The 19,330-nt window shown below is 40.1% G+C and overlaps 2 protein-coding genes across 3 annotated transcripts in view; one reads left to right on the top strand and one right to left on the bottom strand.

The window, feature by feature from the left end:
* Positions 1-377: 377 nt before the first annotated feature.
* On the top strand, positions 378-13,953 carry sec22a (SEC22 homolog A, vesicle trafficking protein). Its single transcript, XM_030428980.1, has 7 exons — positions 378-490; positions 4,018-4,228; positions 6,671-6,834; positions 7,725-7,904; positions 9,142-9,260; positions 9,894-9,959; positions 10,320-13,953. Exons 2-7 carry the CDS (start codon positions 4,047-4,049, stop codon positions 10,518-10,520), a joined length of 912 nt encoding a protein of 303 aa, XP_030284840.1. The 5' UTR covers positions 378-490; positions 4,018-4,046; the 3' UTR covers positions 10,521-13,953.
* A 1,866-nt stretch (positions 13,954-15,819) lies between these two features.
* The window catches only part of adcy5 (adenylate cyclase 5), a 95,383-nt gene continuing 91,872 nt past the window's right edge, over positions 15,820-19,330 (bottom strand). For both annotated transcript variants that reach the window (XM_030428843.1, XM_030428844.1), the window contains exon 21: positions 15,820-19,117. In XM_030428843.1, coding sequence (XP_030284703.1) covers positions 18,989-19,117 — 129 coding nt within the window. In that variant the 3' untranslated portion in view covers positions 15,820-18,988. The remainder of the gene's footprint in view (positions 19,118-19,330) is intronic.

Here is a 19,330-nt window from a genome sequence, read left to right as displayed (position 1 = left end):
CCTTCAGAATGGGGGATGTCTTTGTCATCCTAGGGACAGATACAGTGAAATTGTGGATCCACAAATTAAGAACAAAAATAAACGAGGGACAACTGAGAAATCGAAATAAATGAGAAAGTGGCTCCTTTAAGCAGAAGAAGCACGTCTATTTAGGATTATATTACATATTTATTATATTTTTAATCTATTTCACCAGTTTCATTGGAAGCCAAAACATCTCTTGAATTGTATCCAAATATTAATTTTAATATTCGGGACACGAGTCAAATACTGGACATAATTCAAAGTATATCTGATGTCTCATGACAACAGAACATCTTTGGTTTTCTGCTGCGCTGCTGATGAGAGGTTGCCCTTACCCACAATGCACAGCGAAATAGCCACGTAAACGAATCATCCCGCTGTCTGTGATTTGCCAGCTGCTTCTGCTCCTTGCACTTTCATATCTGCATATCACAGATGTCCACATGATGCTGAACTCGTTCACCAGGTATTAAACACCCAACTTAGTATCTCAGCTTGTTGGACATGTGTGTTTTGTTCAGGTTTTTTATACGTCTGCCCTGTTCTGGGTGTACAAACTAGCTAGCTGTTAACTCATTAGCCTGCTAACGTTAGCTCGAAGGAAATGTCAGTGGACAAGCTGCTGTAGTTAGCTGCTAATGGCGGCTAGCTGGCTAATCTAGGCTGGTGCAGCTAGTTTTCTGACGTTAGCGCTTCTATTTTTCCAAACCGACAACATGCATAATAAATTGAGAAAAAGCAAGAGACAGAAGTTGTAAAACAGGAAGCTTGAAACGTTAGTTTCAAGCGGGTTTTATGTCGGCATGGTTAAATGGACCCCCTCACTTCCTAGCTTCTGACTAGCTGCTGCTAAGGATTAGCTAGCTAGCATACACGTTAAAAAGCCGTTGCAAACTCTTGAAGGCTGTTGTTTTAGTGAATTAAGACAGGTGACGTTAGTGATGTTAGGCTCTCCAGTTTATGTTTAAGCCGTTTGATGTTTTCCACGAGTTCGGTGAAAGCACGTCCGATAAAGTGAATGTGGGCTTCCTCTGAACACCCCTGCAGTCCGTGGAGCTGTCCATGGTTCTAACAACCGACCACACACCCACCGACAGGTTGTGTTCGTTACTGAGGCCAGCAGAGGCTCTTAAACATTTTAATTGTGCCATCAAAACTGAATTGTAGTGTGCAACCACAAGCTCATGCATGCATGATTAGCCAACACAATTTCTTTATCTCTGGTAGTCAACTGTCAGAAAAGATATAAACTTGAATTAAACCCACATATTTATTTGACTTAAGCACATTCAGATTCCATAAACCTTGTCTGATGTTTTCATCTAATATTACACAGTAATGACTGAGCTTGCTATCTAACCAACTTAAAGAGAAACCTATACACTGTTGTGCAGTCGTGAAGAGACCTCTTAAGATAACAACACCTTAAATGTTCTCCACTGTCAACACGATTTATTTAGACGTTTTCATCTTTGTTGTGGATGAACTCCACCAGCTTCTTTGCAGGTATATAATAATGTATTGCCTTTTGAAGCTTTCCTTATTTACAAAGCATACGTGAATACTCCTTACTAGTTGTAATTGCTGTGACAATACCAATAAATGTGTTTGTCTTTATATTTACATACAGTAAGTAATGACTGCGGCTTAGGGTTAACAATGATGCTTGCTTGTGCACGGTTTGACTTGCGCTAACAGTGCACCAGCATCACTCACTTCACAGCCAGGTTTCATTGGGATGTCCCGAGGAGTCGGCTGATATGCTTTGTCAAGGGCTGATACCAATGTTATTAATACAGGAGACAGATAACCGATAACTGAAGCTGATATTAATTTACAGGAAAAATACAAATCTCATCCTCAAAGTTGAGAATAGCCATTTATGGAATGTAACAAACCACAATTTACTCAAGTATTATAGTTATGTACAATTTATAGGTAATTCCATTTTCTGCTTTCACTCGACTTGATCATTTTAGTTACTGCTTACTTTGCAAATTCAGATTATTCAGTGCTGATCGGCTATTACAGATGACATCAGGAAGTGTTGTGGACACTGTGACCACAGACTGTTGACCACTAACAGAGAGAGGATGCTGCATCACGGCCAAAGTACAGTACATTTTAAATGTAAATATTTTATCGGCAATCGGACACAAAACAAAATACAGATGATCAAAAAAATGCTGAATATAAGCCTGATAATTGGCCAGATATATAATTGGTCTACCCTAATCTCGAGAAAGTGTCAGTTTGACAGGAAACTGATAGGATTGCAAAAAACAGGGAGGGGACATTTGTGGAAAAACACATTTTAAAGCCATGATGGCACACAGCACTTTGATAAACAGACACTTTGATGAACAGACGCCTTCATTTTAAACTCTTTGGAGAAAAAAAAAAGTTTAGTAAATAATAAAACAAGGTTAGCAGTTTTTGCAGCATCACAGATATTGACATTATCCATACAGCAAAATAAGCCGTACCTGAGTGCCATCCCCTTCATTCCTCAATTTCTCATAAAAACGAGATTATAAAAGTGTAATATTTCCGACTTTGGAAAGCAAAATGCACGTTTCGTTTGACTCTCGTAGGCCAGCTTCTTGAAGGAGAAAAAGGGGAAATGAATGCTGTCAACAAGGACTGAAACTTAAGATTAAACATAGTTAAAGACTCATCTCAAACTAATCAGCCACAATATTAAAATACCCACAGGTGAAATGAGTAGAGTTATCTCATTATAATGCCATATTCTTCATGGAAACCTCTGGTCCTTGCCTTCATGTAAATGTCACTTGACATGCACTACCCGTCCAAACAAACACTGCTGCAGACCATGGAACTCTCCGATAGTAGAAATATGAGAGCTCAAGGTGTCAGCGTGGCCTCCAATTTCCCAATCCAAGGTGTGGCCTCCATGGACCAGACTTGTTTCAGGAACTTTCCATAGATGCTTGATTTGGAGGCTGGGTCGAGACCTTGTTTATTCCTGAGCAGATTCGGTGGTGTAGCAAGGCGAGGTGTCCTTCTAGGGAGGCCACTGTCATGACGGGTGTACATGGTCTGCAACGGTATTTGGGTGGGCGGTGTGTGTGGCATCCACATAAATGCCAGGATCCAAGGTTTTCCCAGCAGAACACTATAATATAACAAGACAATCAATGTTCACATTACCTGTTAGTTGTTTTTGTGTTAGGGCTGAAAGAGACGCAACAATCATTTTAATCATCAATTCATCTGTTTTGTGTGATAAACAGTCCGATATCTAAAGATATTCATATAATGATGATAGAAAAAACATAGGAAAAGCATTTCGTAAGAGAAAACAGTCATTTAAACTATGAATCCGTTTTCAGAAGTTGGATTTTATTCATGTATTGTTTCAGCTCTTTCAACTCTTTTCTCAAATATTTGAGATACAAATTAGATGGTTCATTTGTTTGGCAGACAGTTTAGAAGGGGTGGGTGATAAATCTTAAAGCTTATTTTAAATAAGCATAAAGAACTGTACCTCATCACATTTAATTATTTTTAAGGATGCATGATGATGGATTATTTCAGCTGGTACCGATAACAGACAATTTTGTGCTAAAAAATGTCTAAACCAGCAGTCAGTGAAAGTCAGTCATTTGGGTTTGCATTATCAGCTCCATTTATCAGCTTTAAATTTAATTAGCTAATTGCACAAATTTGATTATTACATCTTGTCGAGAATTAAATAGTATAAAAGATCGAAATATACCAAAACAAATTACCTCACCTGAGACAACGCGTGAATTAAAACAAAAGACTAGAAATCACACAGTTTAGAGGTGCTATACTGCCATCACCTAAAGCTCCGATGTCACGTAGTATCGGCATTGTCAAATCTCTCGTGATGGACGCATTTATGCTGTCACACGATAAAAACTGCCACATCAGTGAATCCTACAGCATTAAGATACATGTGCACTATAAATGGGCTTTCTTCCCTTTTACTCCATCTTTTTGCAGTGCTTCAGTGAGTTTACTAGAGCTGTAAGATGTCGATGGTGTTGTTCGCCTCAGTGGTTCGGGTCGGGGATGGCCTGCCTCTCTCTGCATCCACAGACTATGAGCAGGACAAAGAGCTTCAGGAAACCAAGAAGCACCTCAAAGGTCTCTCCAAGAAACTCAGCCAGTTCCCCGACCGCTGCACACTCAAGACTGGGCCATATAATGTCAAGTAAGTCATTTGGGATTTTTATTTTAGATTCTCAAAGTCAATAAAACAAGTACGTCTAGTTATGATACTCTGTTAGATTTGGATAACTGTACTTGCCTGATAAGAGCAGTATTTGTAAGACTGGTTTCATTCACTTAACATATTTTAAATTCCTGTTATAAAATAAAGTTTAGAGATCTAACTTCGGCGTCTTAGAGAATATTAATCCATTGATCCCGAGGGTGATTATACAGCCTACTGCTGACAGTTTTCCTGCCCTCCTCTTGACCCCTCTGTTAGAACTTTGATGGAAAAATGCTTTTTAATTTGAATGATTTGACAGCTGGGATTTCATTTAAGATGTCAAAATGCTTCTAAAAGCCCCACTGGTGCTTAGGGAAATGCTTTGAAACTTGCTCATGCACAGTTTAAGAGCTAATTAGTCTAACTGAGACAGAGAACATGAGCTCAAAAGAAACAGTGAGAATTGGCCATTAATGAGCCTGCTATACCTTTCAACAACCAGTCTCCTCTGATGAGAGTCGCTTTAATCAAGGAGTTTGAAGCATCTGAAGATGAGAAGGTCAGAAGAAAGTGAAGGTCAGAAGGAGGAAGTTAGTGGTTAAAGTCACAGATAATCTGTTCTCTGATAGTGTGGGCTCTTTAGAGGCTTTTGATATCTGTTTTACTTCTGTGCCATGAAAGCTGGAGAAGATTCCTTGTATCATTTTGCTTAAAAAAAAAACAACTAACGTTGATAGCTTACTTTATGTGGACATTTACAGAGATTTAGAATATGTAGGTGATAGCATTTAGGGACTTTGCAGTAACCTTAATATAACCTGTATACTGTAGTCTTTTGATTAATAGAATTTATTGTCAGCAGTTCAACCCGAGGACCAACCATTGACTGTATAGAATATGGACAGAGCTTCCTGCTTTGAGAAGCGAGGCCATGTAAAAGTGCCTTCAATCTGCACTGTTTCCGATGGCCAGCAGGGGGCAACTCAACTGGTGGCAAAAAGCAGTGAGATTGTGTAAAAGGTTTGCAGAAAGTAACCCTACTATTTACCTGATTTATTTTAATAGTTTATTCATGAATTTATGGTCTCAGTCGCTAGTTTTAAATCTTTTACACAGAATGATGTTAACTTTTATAAATAATGGTCCCATCTAGAGTAAAACAGACAATAAAGCAGAATATGATTTGGGGCTTGGCCACCTTCTGATTAACAAGATACTACCACGTTATGTCTGGTTCTCCAAGATACCAATCAGGATATCCTAAGCTAGCTCAGATTTGTCCACAGGTAGGATGTCAGATGTGGTGACGCACTAGTCAAAGCTAAACATAATTTTTTAAGATGCCGATTAAATTCAGAATCCAATTTAAGTTTTTTGTAGTCAGTATTCAGCGTCTGCATTGTGAGGTCCCTGCCTGCACCAGTGAGCCACTACTGCCCTTTATCTATTAGCTTCTGCGGCTTCTGCGGTAGCTTCTGCGGCCTTCAGAGTAAGACTCAATGGTTGTTCCAACCTGCAAGTGTAAAAGTAAATGAGACTATGCCTTGAATTTGTGGCTCCTAAATTTTGAAATTCATTCCCTGTGGACCCTTGAAATCTTCTGTTTCTTCGTATTTTATTGTGAAACACTTTCTGAATGTCAGGTCTTAAAAAATCTCTTTATAAATTAACATACTTAATTATGGTAGCTGTAACATTTTTAACACACTTACACCAAGTAGATGTGTAGTAGGTGTGTACTGATTGTTCAACTGTACTGACTCCTTTTGATATTTATTTATTAGACGGTTGTTTGATTTCAGCAGGTACACAGTGTCATGCTGGTGTCAGATTCAGCCTCATTCGTAGCATATCTTCTATATTATGCAATGCTTTTTGCTTTTTGTACAGCCACATGGTAATCATCACATCAGTCTGTACTATTTGTTGACATTTATTTTCCACATCAATTTAGATGTAGATGTGATAACTGGCTTTCCCCCTTAGTTGTGCTCTGAGCTATTCAGATAATGCAGAAGTCTTTGTATCTGGGGAATTTGATTTGTGCTCTGTGTATCAATTAACAGTACAGGGCCAAAAGACGGAGTGTCTGCCGAGGTGCATATGAATGTGGATGTGGAATTGTGTTTAATGAGCTGTGAATGTGTACATTTTAGGCTCAAATGTGCTGAAATAGTGTTTGTACAGTGTTTAAAGCAGCGGCCTGCAGAATCAGAAATGCCATTGTGTTTTTTCCCTCTATAATCTGCACTGTATTTAGCTTGGTGTCCTAATTACAGTGTTCCAGAGTTTATGTCAAGAGAAAAGACTGCAGTGTGTATAAAGCAATAATGTGTGTGTGTGTGTGTGTGTGTGTGTGTGTGTGTGTGTGTGTGTGTGTGTGTGTGTGTGTGTGTGTGTGTGTGTGTGTGTGTGTGTGTGTGTGTGTGTGTGTGTTAGCTTCACAAGCTCACTGGGTGTTGGATACCTGATGGTGTGCACCGCAAACTACCCCAATGTGCTGGCCTTCTGCTTCCTGGACGAGCTGCAGAAGGAGTTTATTGTAACCTATGACACCAAACGAATCAGCAGCGCCGTGCGTCCATACTCCTTCATTGAATTTGGTGAGCTCTATGGAGTTTTACAGAATGTGTCAGCTGTCAAACGGTGAATGAATTCAGCTCAGAGTCAAAGGGCATGAATGTCTCGGTTCATCAATGATTTGGGGGAAAGATAGATTGTGAAAGAACAAGTATTACCAATTTCTCCTACATAATTAGCCCAACAAAAGATATTCTGGAAAAGTAATACATACAAACTACATCTGAGGTAAATGTGAAAAGGGTGGGTTAGAGACAGTAATAGCACCAAAACTTGATTTAGCAATATTGTGATTATATAACTATTAACAACGAAGTAAGAGACATAATCAAACTGTATTCATGTTGTAGGGCAGTTAACTCTCAAAATACATACACTTTTTCATAAGCGTTATCTCCTTTTCCATGGAAATGCATGGGTTCTGACTAATAATTGGAAAACAGTCAGTTACATTAGTAGATGCCTGTTTCTGGTGAAACCTTGCTTACTACTCCAGCAGATATTCCACAAGCTAGCAACAGAGACCATTTCTAGTTGCTGTTGAATCAGCCTTGAGCTGGTGTTATTGCTTTCTGGAGATCTTTGCCATAAAGATAAATATCACACATATAAACACAAAAACTACTTAGCTAGCTCAGTCTTGTTACAGGCATTAAGCTAGCTCATAGCACTGTACTAAATGCCGTTAAAACGTCCGAATCTGTTGAATCGCTATATATATATATATATATATATATATATATATATATATATATATATATATATATATTATATTATATATATTATATTATATTTATATAATTGAGAGTGTCAAATATTAAAATTGCTTCCATACAAATTGTGTGTTAATGTGTGTTGGTTAAATCCCTGTGGTATTAACCCCCTTGTTGTTGTTCTCGCTGTCATCCATCAGACACCTTCATCCAGAAGACCAAACAGCGCTACAACAGCCCACGTTCTCTGTCCACCAAGATCAACTTGGCTGACATGCAGACAGAGATCAAGCTGCGACCGCCCTACCAGCTCTCCCCTGAGGACCTGAGGGCTATCAATGGATTCTCAGTGCACACGCCCTCTAAATACAAGGGCATAGGTAAAACAAAAGCTACGCTTACACACATACACAGATCTATACACACCCCACCACCCATGAAAGAGGTTTGATAAAGTAATAGACTAGCTACTTAAGTTCTCTACTGGGGATCAATAGTGTTATCTCATCTTATCTTACTCATTACTTGGCACTATTAACACTGGTAGCACTGGTCTTTGTAACACAATGACATACAAAGGTCACTGGTAATTATTTCAGAATACTGGATTCCATACTACATCTGTATAGGGACATTACTGGAAGCACTGTTGCACCTGTCACATCATTCATATCACTTTTTGAGCTGTTTGGTTTTTGACCATTTTATCTCAAAGCTGTAGATTCTCACATGTGCTTGTTATAATGTTCAAAGGAGCAGCACAGTGCTAAAGTGCAGTCCCATCTGTGCCCTTTTTGGGGGTGTTTGTTATGTCTTACTTTTACTTTACAACTGAAGTGCATCAACCTTTTGTAATTGCACCTGAGTAATTGTATTTTGTTTATTATTTGAGTATCACACGAAAAAGGGTGAATATCAGAGAGTTGTGACTTATACTAAAATACTAGTACTTGAAAATGTGAAATGTTAGAATCTATGTTTCTACATGTTTCCTTATCAATACTTCTACCTGATTCAAACTCAACTAATACACCTTGTCTTAATTATAAACCATGTACGTATTGTTCATATTTCTGGCCCCGTGTGTTTTTAAGTTTCAGCCTTAGGGATACTGTTTGGTGGTCAGATAGCTCAGTTGAACAGCTCGCCCTTTCCCTTCGGTTGCTCCAGAAACAACCCTCCTGTACGCACCGTCACACCTCAGCTGCTCCGAGCTAAGTGATGCCAACTTGGGTCACTTAGAGCTGTTGTGTTCCCCCTGACATCCTCTTCAGGGCAGCTCTCCACGCTTTGTTCACTCTCCCTTGGTTGCCCCGGTCAGTCTCAGTTTTCTGAGAACATAAATCATTTTGTCCTGAGGGATGAAGTATGCTAATCTGATGATAGTGATGTGTCAATCCTGTTACTCTGCCAAAATGTTTTGGAAGACAGAGGACGTAAAAACAGTGTATGATCATCTCTGTTTCAGGATTTGTCCCTTTATCCTGTAACTAATAGTTTTTATTACATGTTTTGTTATGTCCCTCGTAAAGCATATTTCTTTCTTTTGCAGTTAATCTGTCAAATCCGATTGTGCAGAGTCAGAGTCTGTTATACCCTCTCCTTTCTCTCGTCCAGCTCCCACACAGATGTTGGAGCCAGTCACTCTCTCAGGCATTGTGTCCTGTGTGCTCAGTGTCCTCTGTGGAGGCCTGAACCTGCTGCGAGGAGTCCACGCCATCGAGAGCATACTGCAGGTGAGGTCGTAACAGAGATGACATCCTAACACATTCAGTTTCTATTAAAGGGAAATTCTGGTTTCACACAACCAGAGTCTTATTTTCATGGTTTCGGCTCTCTGTTCTTTTGTTAATAACACAATTAAGTTATTTCCTGAGGTCCACTGTGACATTGCTGAAAAGAAGTCTGACAGGACAAGGAAGGCAATATGTCACATTGTCAGACAGGCTTTAAGCCTATTTCCAGGTCCACAGTTTTTTTTTTTACACAATGAGGAATTTTTAACTGACTTCATGCAGGGGCTTTGTTTTTGGAACATTATCATGCAATCTGATTTAGTTATACAGGACACAAGAGTTATATAAGAGTTATAAAATTAATGAAAAATGACAAAACATGAGCCAAGATGTCATGAACCTGAATTTTCCTCCCAGAAAAGTTTAAGAATTCATTCAGCTTTGGTGCATAACAGTGTCAGTCTGCCATGAGCCGTCCATTCTGTTCCCTGAAACTAAATGTCAAATCATAAGATAGATCAGACTGAATGGAAAAAATGAAATGTTGGAGCCTGTGAATTTTCTTGTCATATTAGTTTCATGATGCTTTGTCTAGACAAGATCACTAAAAAGCCCTTTTCTTCCTGTCTGCAGAATGACGATGAAGACTTTAATTATGTGATTGCCTTCTTCCTCGGCACAGCAGCCTGTCTGTATCAGGTAAGTGATAGTCTGCGGTAAGAGCAGCCCGTCACTGGCTGACTGGCTGACTAACAGCCCTGCACTTTACAGCTCAGCAGCTTGTCAGCTAGACTAACATTAGCAAAAGCTCAGTGCCTTTTACCCCCACTACCTTCTCTAAAACATTTTCATCAGCTCCTTTTGTGCAGCTCCGGATACTAAATGGAGCACCACAAATTGGGAGACTGATGGGGGGAACAAAGTTATCAGACAGGATTTCTAACTTGCTGAGCAGACTTATTGTCCCATGAAGGACATTAATGATGAAAACATGTCACTAGTCAATGTCACTCACACAATGTGCAGCATTCAAATTCTCCTCTGCCCTTCTCCTTGCAGTGCTACCTGTTTGCCTACTACTCTGTGTGGAGGAACAGTAAGTCCTTCCTGGCATTTGCACTCATCTGCCTGTCCAACATGTATCTGTATGAACTGAGAAACATGTGGCAGATCCTCTTCCATGTGGCAGTCGGAGCCTTCATGACCCTGCAGATCAGACTGAGGCAACCGCTGGGAAAAGCGCCAGACTACAACGTCTGACAAAAACTTAAAACACAAAGGACAATTGGACCTTCGGTCAGATGTCTTGCACGTGCCCTGAAAATGCAGCAGAGATGGCCCTGACCAACCTGAGGAAAAAGTGGAAACAAAAGAAATACAATCCTCCGTGATCAGACAGAGAAACCAAAAGTCTAGCAGCACCACATCAGTCCTGTTCACTCCATCCCATCACCAGTGGGCAATGACAGATCTGAGTGAGGACTTAGAGGAAACTCTGACGCAGCCCCAATCATTTATGGAGCTTAATGGATTGATTTTGAGAGTTGTTTACTCCCCACCATTGTCTGATTAAGACATTTACTTTTACTTGCTTTAAAAACAGCCACAGTTTAGGTCAGAGTCCTGCACACGTGCAGTTTTTCAAACCCATACTCTTCCTGCACCTGCAAAGCTACAGTTAATATCAGACAGTACCTGTTATGTATAATACAACCCCACTTAAATATTTAGACTGTTGACTTCTGTTAAATCAATCCAGTTGTACCTGGGATTGTATCGTACAAACACGATACCTTTCAAATGAACACTTTTTAAAAAATATCCTTGAGTAACATTAACACCTCTGCGCATTTAAGAAACTGAAGGGTTGAAGGCTTTTCTGCATCAGAGCTGGAAAAAAGGATGTGATGTATTCTGCTGAGTCAATGGAGCACGTGGTTACATAAAAAAATAATAGATGCAGTGTATGTTGCCCTTAAAAAATTTACCGACATTGATGATTTCAGTGATTGACTTTAATATCACATTATATTCAATAATATATAATTGTCTTCAGTAGTAGAGCTTCAGAGAAATTTCTGTTCGTACCCAAAGATTATTGAGGTTCAAGACTGAGCCTTATGTCGTGAGCTCGGCCAACAACCCATAGCCCATATTCACACAACGGCCATTTTTCTGTGGCATCATGCTTGGGGTGGGAAATTGAATATTCCTGTTGTTGTGGGCTTATATTGATATTATTAATATATATTATATTATAAATTAACTGCTTCGTGATTGATAAGACACTCAAAAACTATATATGGTGAGAATCTGGAGGGATCTGGGCCATATTTCAAGGTAAAACAAAATATTTGATTACCTATTAGCTAATGCTAGCGTTCACCAACTTCCTAGGTGGCAAAACTGGTAAATTACATCCAGTGTGCATCACTTCCAGGACAATGTGGCTGCTCTAACCTGTCAACATGGACGCAGAAATGAGAAGCAAGAAGTTACATCACGCACACACAGTGTGGCCAGCCTGTTAGCTAGGAAGTGGTTGAAGACCAGCTGTAGCTATCGTCTAATGTCAGCCATTGGGTTATCAAATATGTGGTTTTGTCTTAAATCATGTCCTGATGTCCCTTCAAATTTTCACTATCCATTGTCTTTTTAACTGATCGACCAGGAAGCAGTGACACTCTGACAATTTGTCAGATTCACTACGTTTTCATGGCTGCCTGGATCACATACTACCACATTTGAGTTTCAGACCCTGAGTATTTGACATCAGGGGAAAATGGCCACCATAAGAATATGGTCTATGTTAGCTTTGCTGAAGGCAAGACTAAACCGATATTTAACAGGATATGGCTAAATGGAATATAATTACTATTAAAACATGTGTGACAAAATAATTAACTGTTAGGACTGATAAAGTTACTTTAGGGAAGATGAGCAAAACAAGACTGGCAGACGGGGTTTTAGTTTCAGTTTTTCATTCAGTCGTGCGCCCAATCACATCCAGTTTTCTTCTGTGTGCTTTTTTAAAAGTTCCAGCTGGTAGATGCATTTTTTTGCACCCAGACCCCTGTGTTGCTGACCAGGTGCAGGCCTCTGGTTTAGGTCTTTGTTTAAAACTATGCAATGCTGCCTGGTGTGTGTGGCTCTTGTTTCAGATTTGGTGTACTCTGTTTTCAGGAGCCAATGATTGTCAAATATTTGTCATTTTGTAGACAGTTAATTTTGCTATTTATTTACTGACTGATTGTTCCATGGAATGCAGTCAATGAAGATTTATACAGATTTTATTGGTTTTATTTGTTGTTTTATGATTGCTCCATTTCCTTTAGACGCAGGCTGCCGTCTGGTTGTCACAAAGTAACTCCTGCTCCGGGAAACACAAACAGCCTGTTAGCATTCATACCCGACTTGCTCGCCCACACAGCCTCCAGCATATGCCAGTGTCAAGTGACTATGTTAATAAACAGGTCTGTGTTGGCAGCCGTAAAGATGCGTAGCTGTGTTGTCGATGCCAGAGGCAGCTCGCATCATCTGAGCAGCCTCTGGCGTGCTTTTCCTCCCACCGAGCACCTCATTCCAGACATGTTTGCGCCTGCCACTTATGAAGACGAAAACTCTAGTCTATCACCTTCTGCCTTTGTAATAGATATCAGCACAGTGTTCACATTCAGCATAATTACAGTCAGGAGATGCCACATTCACCGTTATTAGGCAGTGTGAGATTTGTTCAGGGAACTATGGGAGTATTGTCTGCCTTCCTGCACCATCCTGACAAACAATGGCAAACAAATGGAGAAGGGTTCAGAATTGAGTCATACGCCTTCATTATTCATTGTTTATGAGTAGTTCTACAGTTGTGCCAAGATTGTCATGCTGTATATTTAAAAAGAAACTCTTCTGTCTCTCACTGGAAGAAGTTTAAAGTGAAAATGAAACAGAGCAAAGGCACACGGCTCCACTCGGCATCCAGCTGGCATCTGCACTACAGATCTGTCGGGGGACCGCTGCAACACTTCAGCATCGTATGATTCATCGTCGCCTGCTCTGAATGTTCACTGCTTTCCAACAGCGGTACCACACCTACATGAGCTAATCGCTCTGTTCGTAATGTGGCTGGGATCCGAACTGAGCTTCACTGGCTTAGATTGTTTGTGCTCACATTCTCCTCTTCCACAACATTTACAGTAAATGTGTAGTGTGGCTGTGTCGTGTAAAATAAGAACAGAGGAATTCAAGGCTTTTTATACTGGGTTAACCAAGTATGGAAAACGAATGTGAGCATTTTCAGGCCATTAAAACTTGGGAGTGAGCTGCTGAAAACTTCTTGTTCTGTGGTGTTGTACAAATCTTTCACATTTTAAACTGTTTTATTTTACACGGAATGTCATATTAACCCTTAAAAGTCCCTCTGCTATGGTAAGAATACTAATTATTATGAAATGAAAATGATACTTAATAAATTCAGGACATGATTTGGATTTGATATGTTTGGAGAATGTGTTTAAAAAAAACTGGATTTAAAGCGTATTTGTCTGTCCACTGTCTGTTTCTCAGCAAGGCACAGTGATTCATTATGATGTGTCCTGGTCCTCTCAGTCCACTTGAAACATATCTTCTATTGTGTAAGGAGGCATTATCTCTGAGCTCAGCTGTGGAACACTGAACATTAAACAAATCTGAGACGTTACAGCGGTATCTGTTCTTCAACAAATATTGAATGTGATCTTTTTTGCTGGGGCTTAATGGGGCTTTCAATGAGGTCTGGCATGTTGCTTTAATTATTGAACAGATGAGAAGATTCAATGAATCCTGCATTAAGAAGGATATCCGTCGAAGACCTTTATTATTTAAAGAAAGAATCTACCTCACCCTGGAGACCGAAGCCTCCAGCATATTGTAAATGAGCAGTGGAGTTTCAGCTGCTAAATGTAGTGAAACTGCTGAGTATTGTTAAACTCTCCCCCAAAGTCATTTTTTCTCCCTGGAGCACCAACAAGCAACAGATTGCCTCATGATTTAGAGGTGGCTTCTACTCCGCTTTTCAGGCGGCAGTGTTTTTTTCCACAAGTAATGGCATAAGGGGTATTATTAATATGAAGATTATAATCGATTACATTAGTGGGCGCCCCATCAGAAGGAACAACAATTTCATCTAGATGTAGAGTCAGCAGGGATATGTTAGTTTTTTCTCCCTGGGTTCTGCCGCTGTAAATTGCCACCTACTTGAAGCACAATTTAATGTCCTCAAGCTTCAAGTGAATGTCAATGGTGATAATGTTTTTGTGGCAAAGCTCACGCTGTCAGGGGATCACAAGTTGTCTGTTCAAGAAGGTCAAAATCATTAAATCTGAGGATTTTGTTTGCTCCAACATGTGCTTGAGTTCTCCTGAGAAAAGTCAAGTAAACACTACAGTGATAACTGCCTGCAGCACATGGGCCTTTTATCTTATTACTGACCATTCAAATCCTTAAATTGCATTAAAGATACTCAGTTCGAATTGAGTCAGATGCTGGGCCTTAAATGCATATCATTGAATTAACTAATAACCAGGACCTTAATTCATCCCTCCATGTAACCGCCAGTGATTTGACTTCTATTTAAATATAGATATTACAGCTGTAATGGATGAAGCAACACTCAGGGTGCTAATCAGCAGATTAGCATTTTGCTTCCATCTCCTCCATCATATATAAACAGTAATCATGAAGAGAAGAAGACAAAGGACCCCAGTAGGAACCACCAGATGTAGTGCTGCTGCCATCTGTTGGTGAGCCGCGTGAGGACTCACACATTTCAGCACAGCAGCTTGAGCTGCAGGGGCTTCAAACAACGCTCCATGAAAAAGCTCTGAGAGAGGGAGATCTAGTTTCCAAATAGACATTATTGTATACGGCCAAGGTATGTGGACATTTGAGCTTTAACCATCAATTGTAACTGATTGCTAAGCATGTCATTCAAATGTCATGTCTTTGTGTACATGGATTTGTGCTATGGGGCGTTGTCATGTTGAAAAAAGAAAAGGGCTGGTGCCATAAATTTAGAAGCACAATATTTTCTAAAATACCACCATATGCTCAACCATTAAAGGGACAATTCACCCTAAAATACTGAAAAATAAATAAATAAATATTGCATCTTGCTCTGACAGTACAAGCCTCTCGCCCTTGATTAGATGCATGTTTCCTTCTGTGTGGTGATACTGTTGGCAGGTGTGATATGACTCCTTCGTGAATCTGCTTACAAAAGGTCTTGAATAACCGGATCATTATTTCTGTATAATACTCTTCGGGAGGGGGCAGACATATCCCCAAAACTCGACAACTCACACCAAAACCATGCAAATGGATCAAGAGCACTACAGATAAGAGAAAAAATAGATATTTTTGATTTTGGGGTGAATCGTCCCTTTACGGAATTGGAACTGAGAGGCCTCGGCCATATTATAGTGTCTTCATATTTAATAAATAGCGCAAGTTGCAAGTTTATTCATATGTATAGTTGATTAGTGAGCTGACAACACAGACAAAAAAGCACCCAGATGAGATCATGACGTACCTGTGAAACATCTCAGGAGTTTATTTGACTGTAAAAAAAAAAAATAAAAATAGAGCATAGTGTTTGGCATGACAAGAAAAAAACCCACGGTTTTGTGTCTGAAGCTGTTTTCGTCACCGACGCTGCCTCACCTTGTCATCTGATCGGAATCATCATGATGATCCTCTGCATGAAAAGGAGACCAGCTTCTCCTCCTTTAAGCTTATCTATTCAGGCACCTTGTAGCTGCCCCCCCTCCTCTCTGATCTGTGCCTTCTCTCCAACCCCCTTGTGTTTCCTGATGGCACATTCCTGCACAACAAGCAGCAGAAAATGGGGCTCACGTGGGCGTAGAATGGCACTGCATTCAATGAGTCAAATGGGATGACACTTAAGAGTTCTGGTAGTGGCGTGTGAAGGTAATGGTTGCAGCAGTACAGAACATTAACGAAACAGAAACCACAAGGGTAGATCAGTGCAAGCTTATGCTCATTCTGCAGCCACAACGCAAACATTCGGACTCAGTGCCAAGTTTCTCTGTCCATCTTCTCCAGCTGTTTCCTTCACAGGAGTATACAACCAAAACCACATTGAAACATTTAAAGGCTGGTGCTAATACACATGTATTTTTCAAAATGTATATTGCATGAAAAGACCAAAATCATCAATCAGTTTATCACGATAAGAATAGTCGGTGTAGCAAAATCATGATATTGCTTATTCCTTTGTGCCATCGAGCTCCATTGTTGTTCAAAAAGAATTAAAGTAAGTCAATGAGCCACACTGTAGCCATGAACAAGGACACTGTTATCGAGCCTGGAGTGAGCCACTGGAATTATCAAAACTGTTAACTTGTTTGATTGATCGATTTTAAAAAAGTACAATATGTCATTTTCTCTCTCGCTATTGCAAACACAACAACAAACAACAAATCCAGAGTGTTTTGTGGAAGGAGCCGCTGCTCAGCTGCTAAGAGCTAGCTGGAGTCTCGGGGGCTAAAATATTTACCATTACAATAAATAAACCTGTGGATTTCTTTGGGTTTGAACATTGTTGGTAACATTTGGGATAATGAAGTTACTTTTTCATTTAAAAAATGTTAAATAACTGGTAATGTTGAATGGTCTCTTTGTGCATTTATTCAGTGTAGAGTTTTCGATGCAGATCTTCAATTCAAATGTAATTAATTTATTATTAGGTTGTTATCAAACCCTAAAAATGATTAAAATCATTATTGCAGTGGCACAGTCAAGCCTCCATACACTGTAGTTCATTTTCAGTCAATTCCACATTTAATGTCCTTGTAGTGCACCAATTGTCTGTCAAAAATACACAAATGGTCCCGGTAAACGCTCCGTTTGTAGTGTTTGAAGGTGTATGTCTACACATGGGACGAGCAGGCCTGGAGCTTAAAGTGCAGTGTGTGTAGTCCATCAACAAGGGACTAACACATTGATGAAGTTGGTCTTTTTTAATAAGATTTGTTGGCAACAAAAACACCCTTTAAGCATTCCATCTCAAATGAGCCAAATGCATCAATATTCTCAGGTGGAAACTCGACACTGTCCAGACATTTACTGATAGCTGTGCTCTGTGACTCTGCCAACACAAACAGAACCAGCTGTAATGTTTGTTAATAACATCACTGAAAAATCACTAAAATCAATGAAACTGCCAGGTTAGAGATAGTTTGTGGGATGACATGCTTAGAAATGCTTTAATACTGAAGAAAACTGCTCTGTCAAGAAAAAAAACAAACAAAAAAAAAAAACAGCAGATAAAAGGGCACATTTCCACATGGGCTTGTCTGTCCCCGTCCACAGGATGAGAATCGTCACCATCGTCAGTGTAGAGTTCATATTTAAAGGCCTCATCGGAGATCATTGGACATTCATTGGGTCGTACCATCTGATTGAGCAAGCATCAGGGGGATGTGGAGCGATTGCAGGAAGGGGTGGACGGCTGAAAGCACTGGAGTGCAAAAAGACTGATCCGTTCCTGTGCTCTAGTCTGTCATTCAAAGAGCGTACTCACTAGGTTTTAACACTCTCGCCTCAAAGTAAGATCCAAACACACTAGCAAAGGGAAACTTCAGAAGAGAAAAAAAAAAAAAACATCTCATCAGCAAACAGTTGACTTCCTGCAGATAACGGATGCTCAATTCGGTGAAAAGAGCGAGAAAAGACGGGCATTCAGTGGCATCGGTCTGATGGGGCTCAGCAAAGACCAGGCAACACCAGTGAGTGATACAGTATGTACATCTGAATACACATTGGTGTTTATAGATAGCTCTCTAATATATTAATGTACAAAATATAGAATCTTAAAATATTTGATAGGGTTTGGTGTTCTGAAGTCAAAATACAAAAAGAGATTAGAAAAAGCTCTTCGTTGACATCCTCTTTGTGTTTCGTGTGTGTGTGTGTCTTTATATGCTGACGATACTGTAGTGTGAGCTTGTGAATTCAATCGTCTGATGAGAAGCGTTCTGTAAACACTGTGGAGCGTTTTTTTCCGTCTGTTCATGCGAGCAACTGTCCTACCGTTTTTTCGGAGGGACCTTTTCACCTTCAACATATAAGACACAACTTCCTGCGACTCCTCCAGCAATCTGTCAATTACTGATGCGATCAGATATTGATACATGGACGGATAGTGCTGCGGTGCTGGCTGAGTTGTACCTCTATCACGACATTATGGACAAAATGTGTTACATACAGTACATAAAATCATATACATACACATAAAACCGTCTGTGTTTTACATGTACATATATACTTCAGCAGGAGAAAGGCAGAGAAAAAGACAGGAAGTGATGTAGCTCTTGTCCTCCTGCAGGTTTGTCTGTAATCGTCAAATCTGGCGGATTGAAGCAAACAAAATTTCTCCAGGAACATTTTTGCCTTGGGACCTTGACTAGCGCAGCTGGCAACATCTGTCTTTATGCTCTGATTGGACGTCTTTGGTCTCAATTGCAGATTCAGGCAAGGTAGGCCTCTCCCGCTCATAGTCTTATCCGCTGCCTGGGCTTTAGAAGACTCTCATCCTTTCCCATTGTGTGCAATAGGGGATGCTTCAGTCAGTCTCAGTCCGCCAGATGGTATCAGAGGTCCATGAGCCTGCTCGTTATGTCAGAGTCAGTGTTAAGGCGCCTGCCCCGGTGTGTCTATTTGTCACTTAGTTGGGGTTAACTGCTCGGTGGTCCACTTGTGAGGAAATAGGTCATCATCTCTCCTTTGCCTTTGACTGTGACCACACCTCTGTATTCTAGTGTGTAGTTATAGGAGCTCAGGACCTGGTGCAGGTCTGCAGTCACCTGGAGACAGAGGGGGGAAAAGGACAGTAAGTGCAAAGGTTTACAATCTTATTATATTGTCTTTGGTTAGCACCTATTGGCCCGCAGTCAGGAGTGATGTTTGTCTGAAGGTGTCTGGATGTCTGGATTAAAACCACACTAAACATGTTGAAAAGTTTAATATGTACGGATTAGTTTTTTATGTAGAATTCATGCTCAAACAAATGGGATATC

The sequence above is a fragment of the Sparus aurata genome, chromosome 9 (genome assembly GCF_900880675.1).
Source record: "Sparus aurata chromosome 9, fSpaAur1.1, whole genome shotgun sequence".
Taxonomy (NCBI): domain Eukaryota; kingdom Metazoa; phylum Chordata; class Actinopteri; order Spariformes; family Sparidae; genus Sparus; species Sparus aurata.
The sequence above is the reverse complement of the archived record's forward strand: the minus strand, read 5'-3'. Positions and strand labels throughout refer to the sequence as shown.

Excerpts from the sequence above, each read along its gene's own strand:
- sec22a (XM_030428980.1), top strand. The coding sequence starts at position 4,047 with ATGTCGATGGTGTTGTTCGCCTCAGTGGTTCGGGTCGGGGATGGCCTG. Across the intron at positions 4,229-6,670 it reads ACTGGGCCATATAATGTCAA|CTTCACAAGCTCACTGGGTG; the intron begins GTAAGTCATTTG and ends TGTGTGTGTTAG. Across the intron at positions 9,261-9,893 it reads CCATCGAGAGCATACTGCAG|AATGACGATGAAGACTTTAA; the intron begins GTGAGGTCGTAA and ends TCCTGTCTGCAG.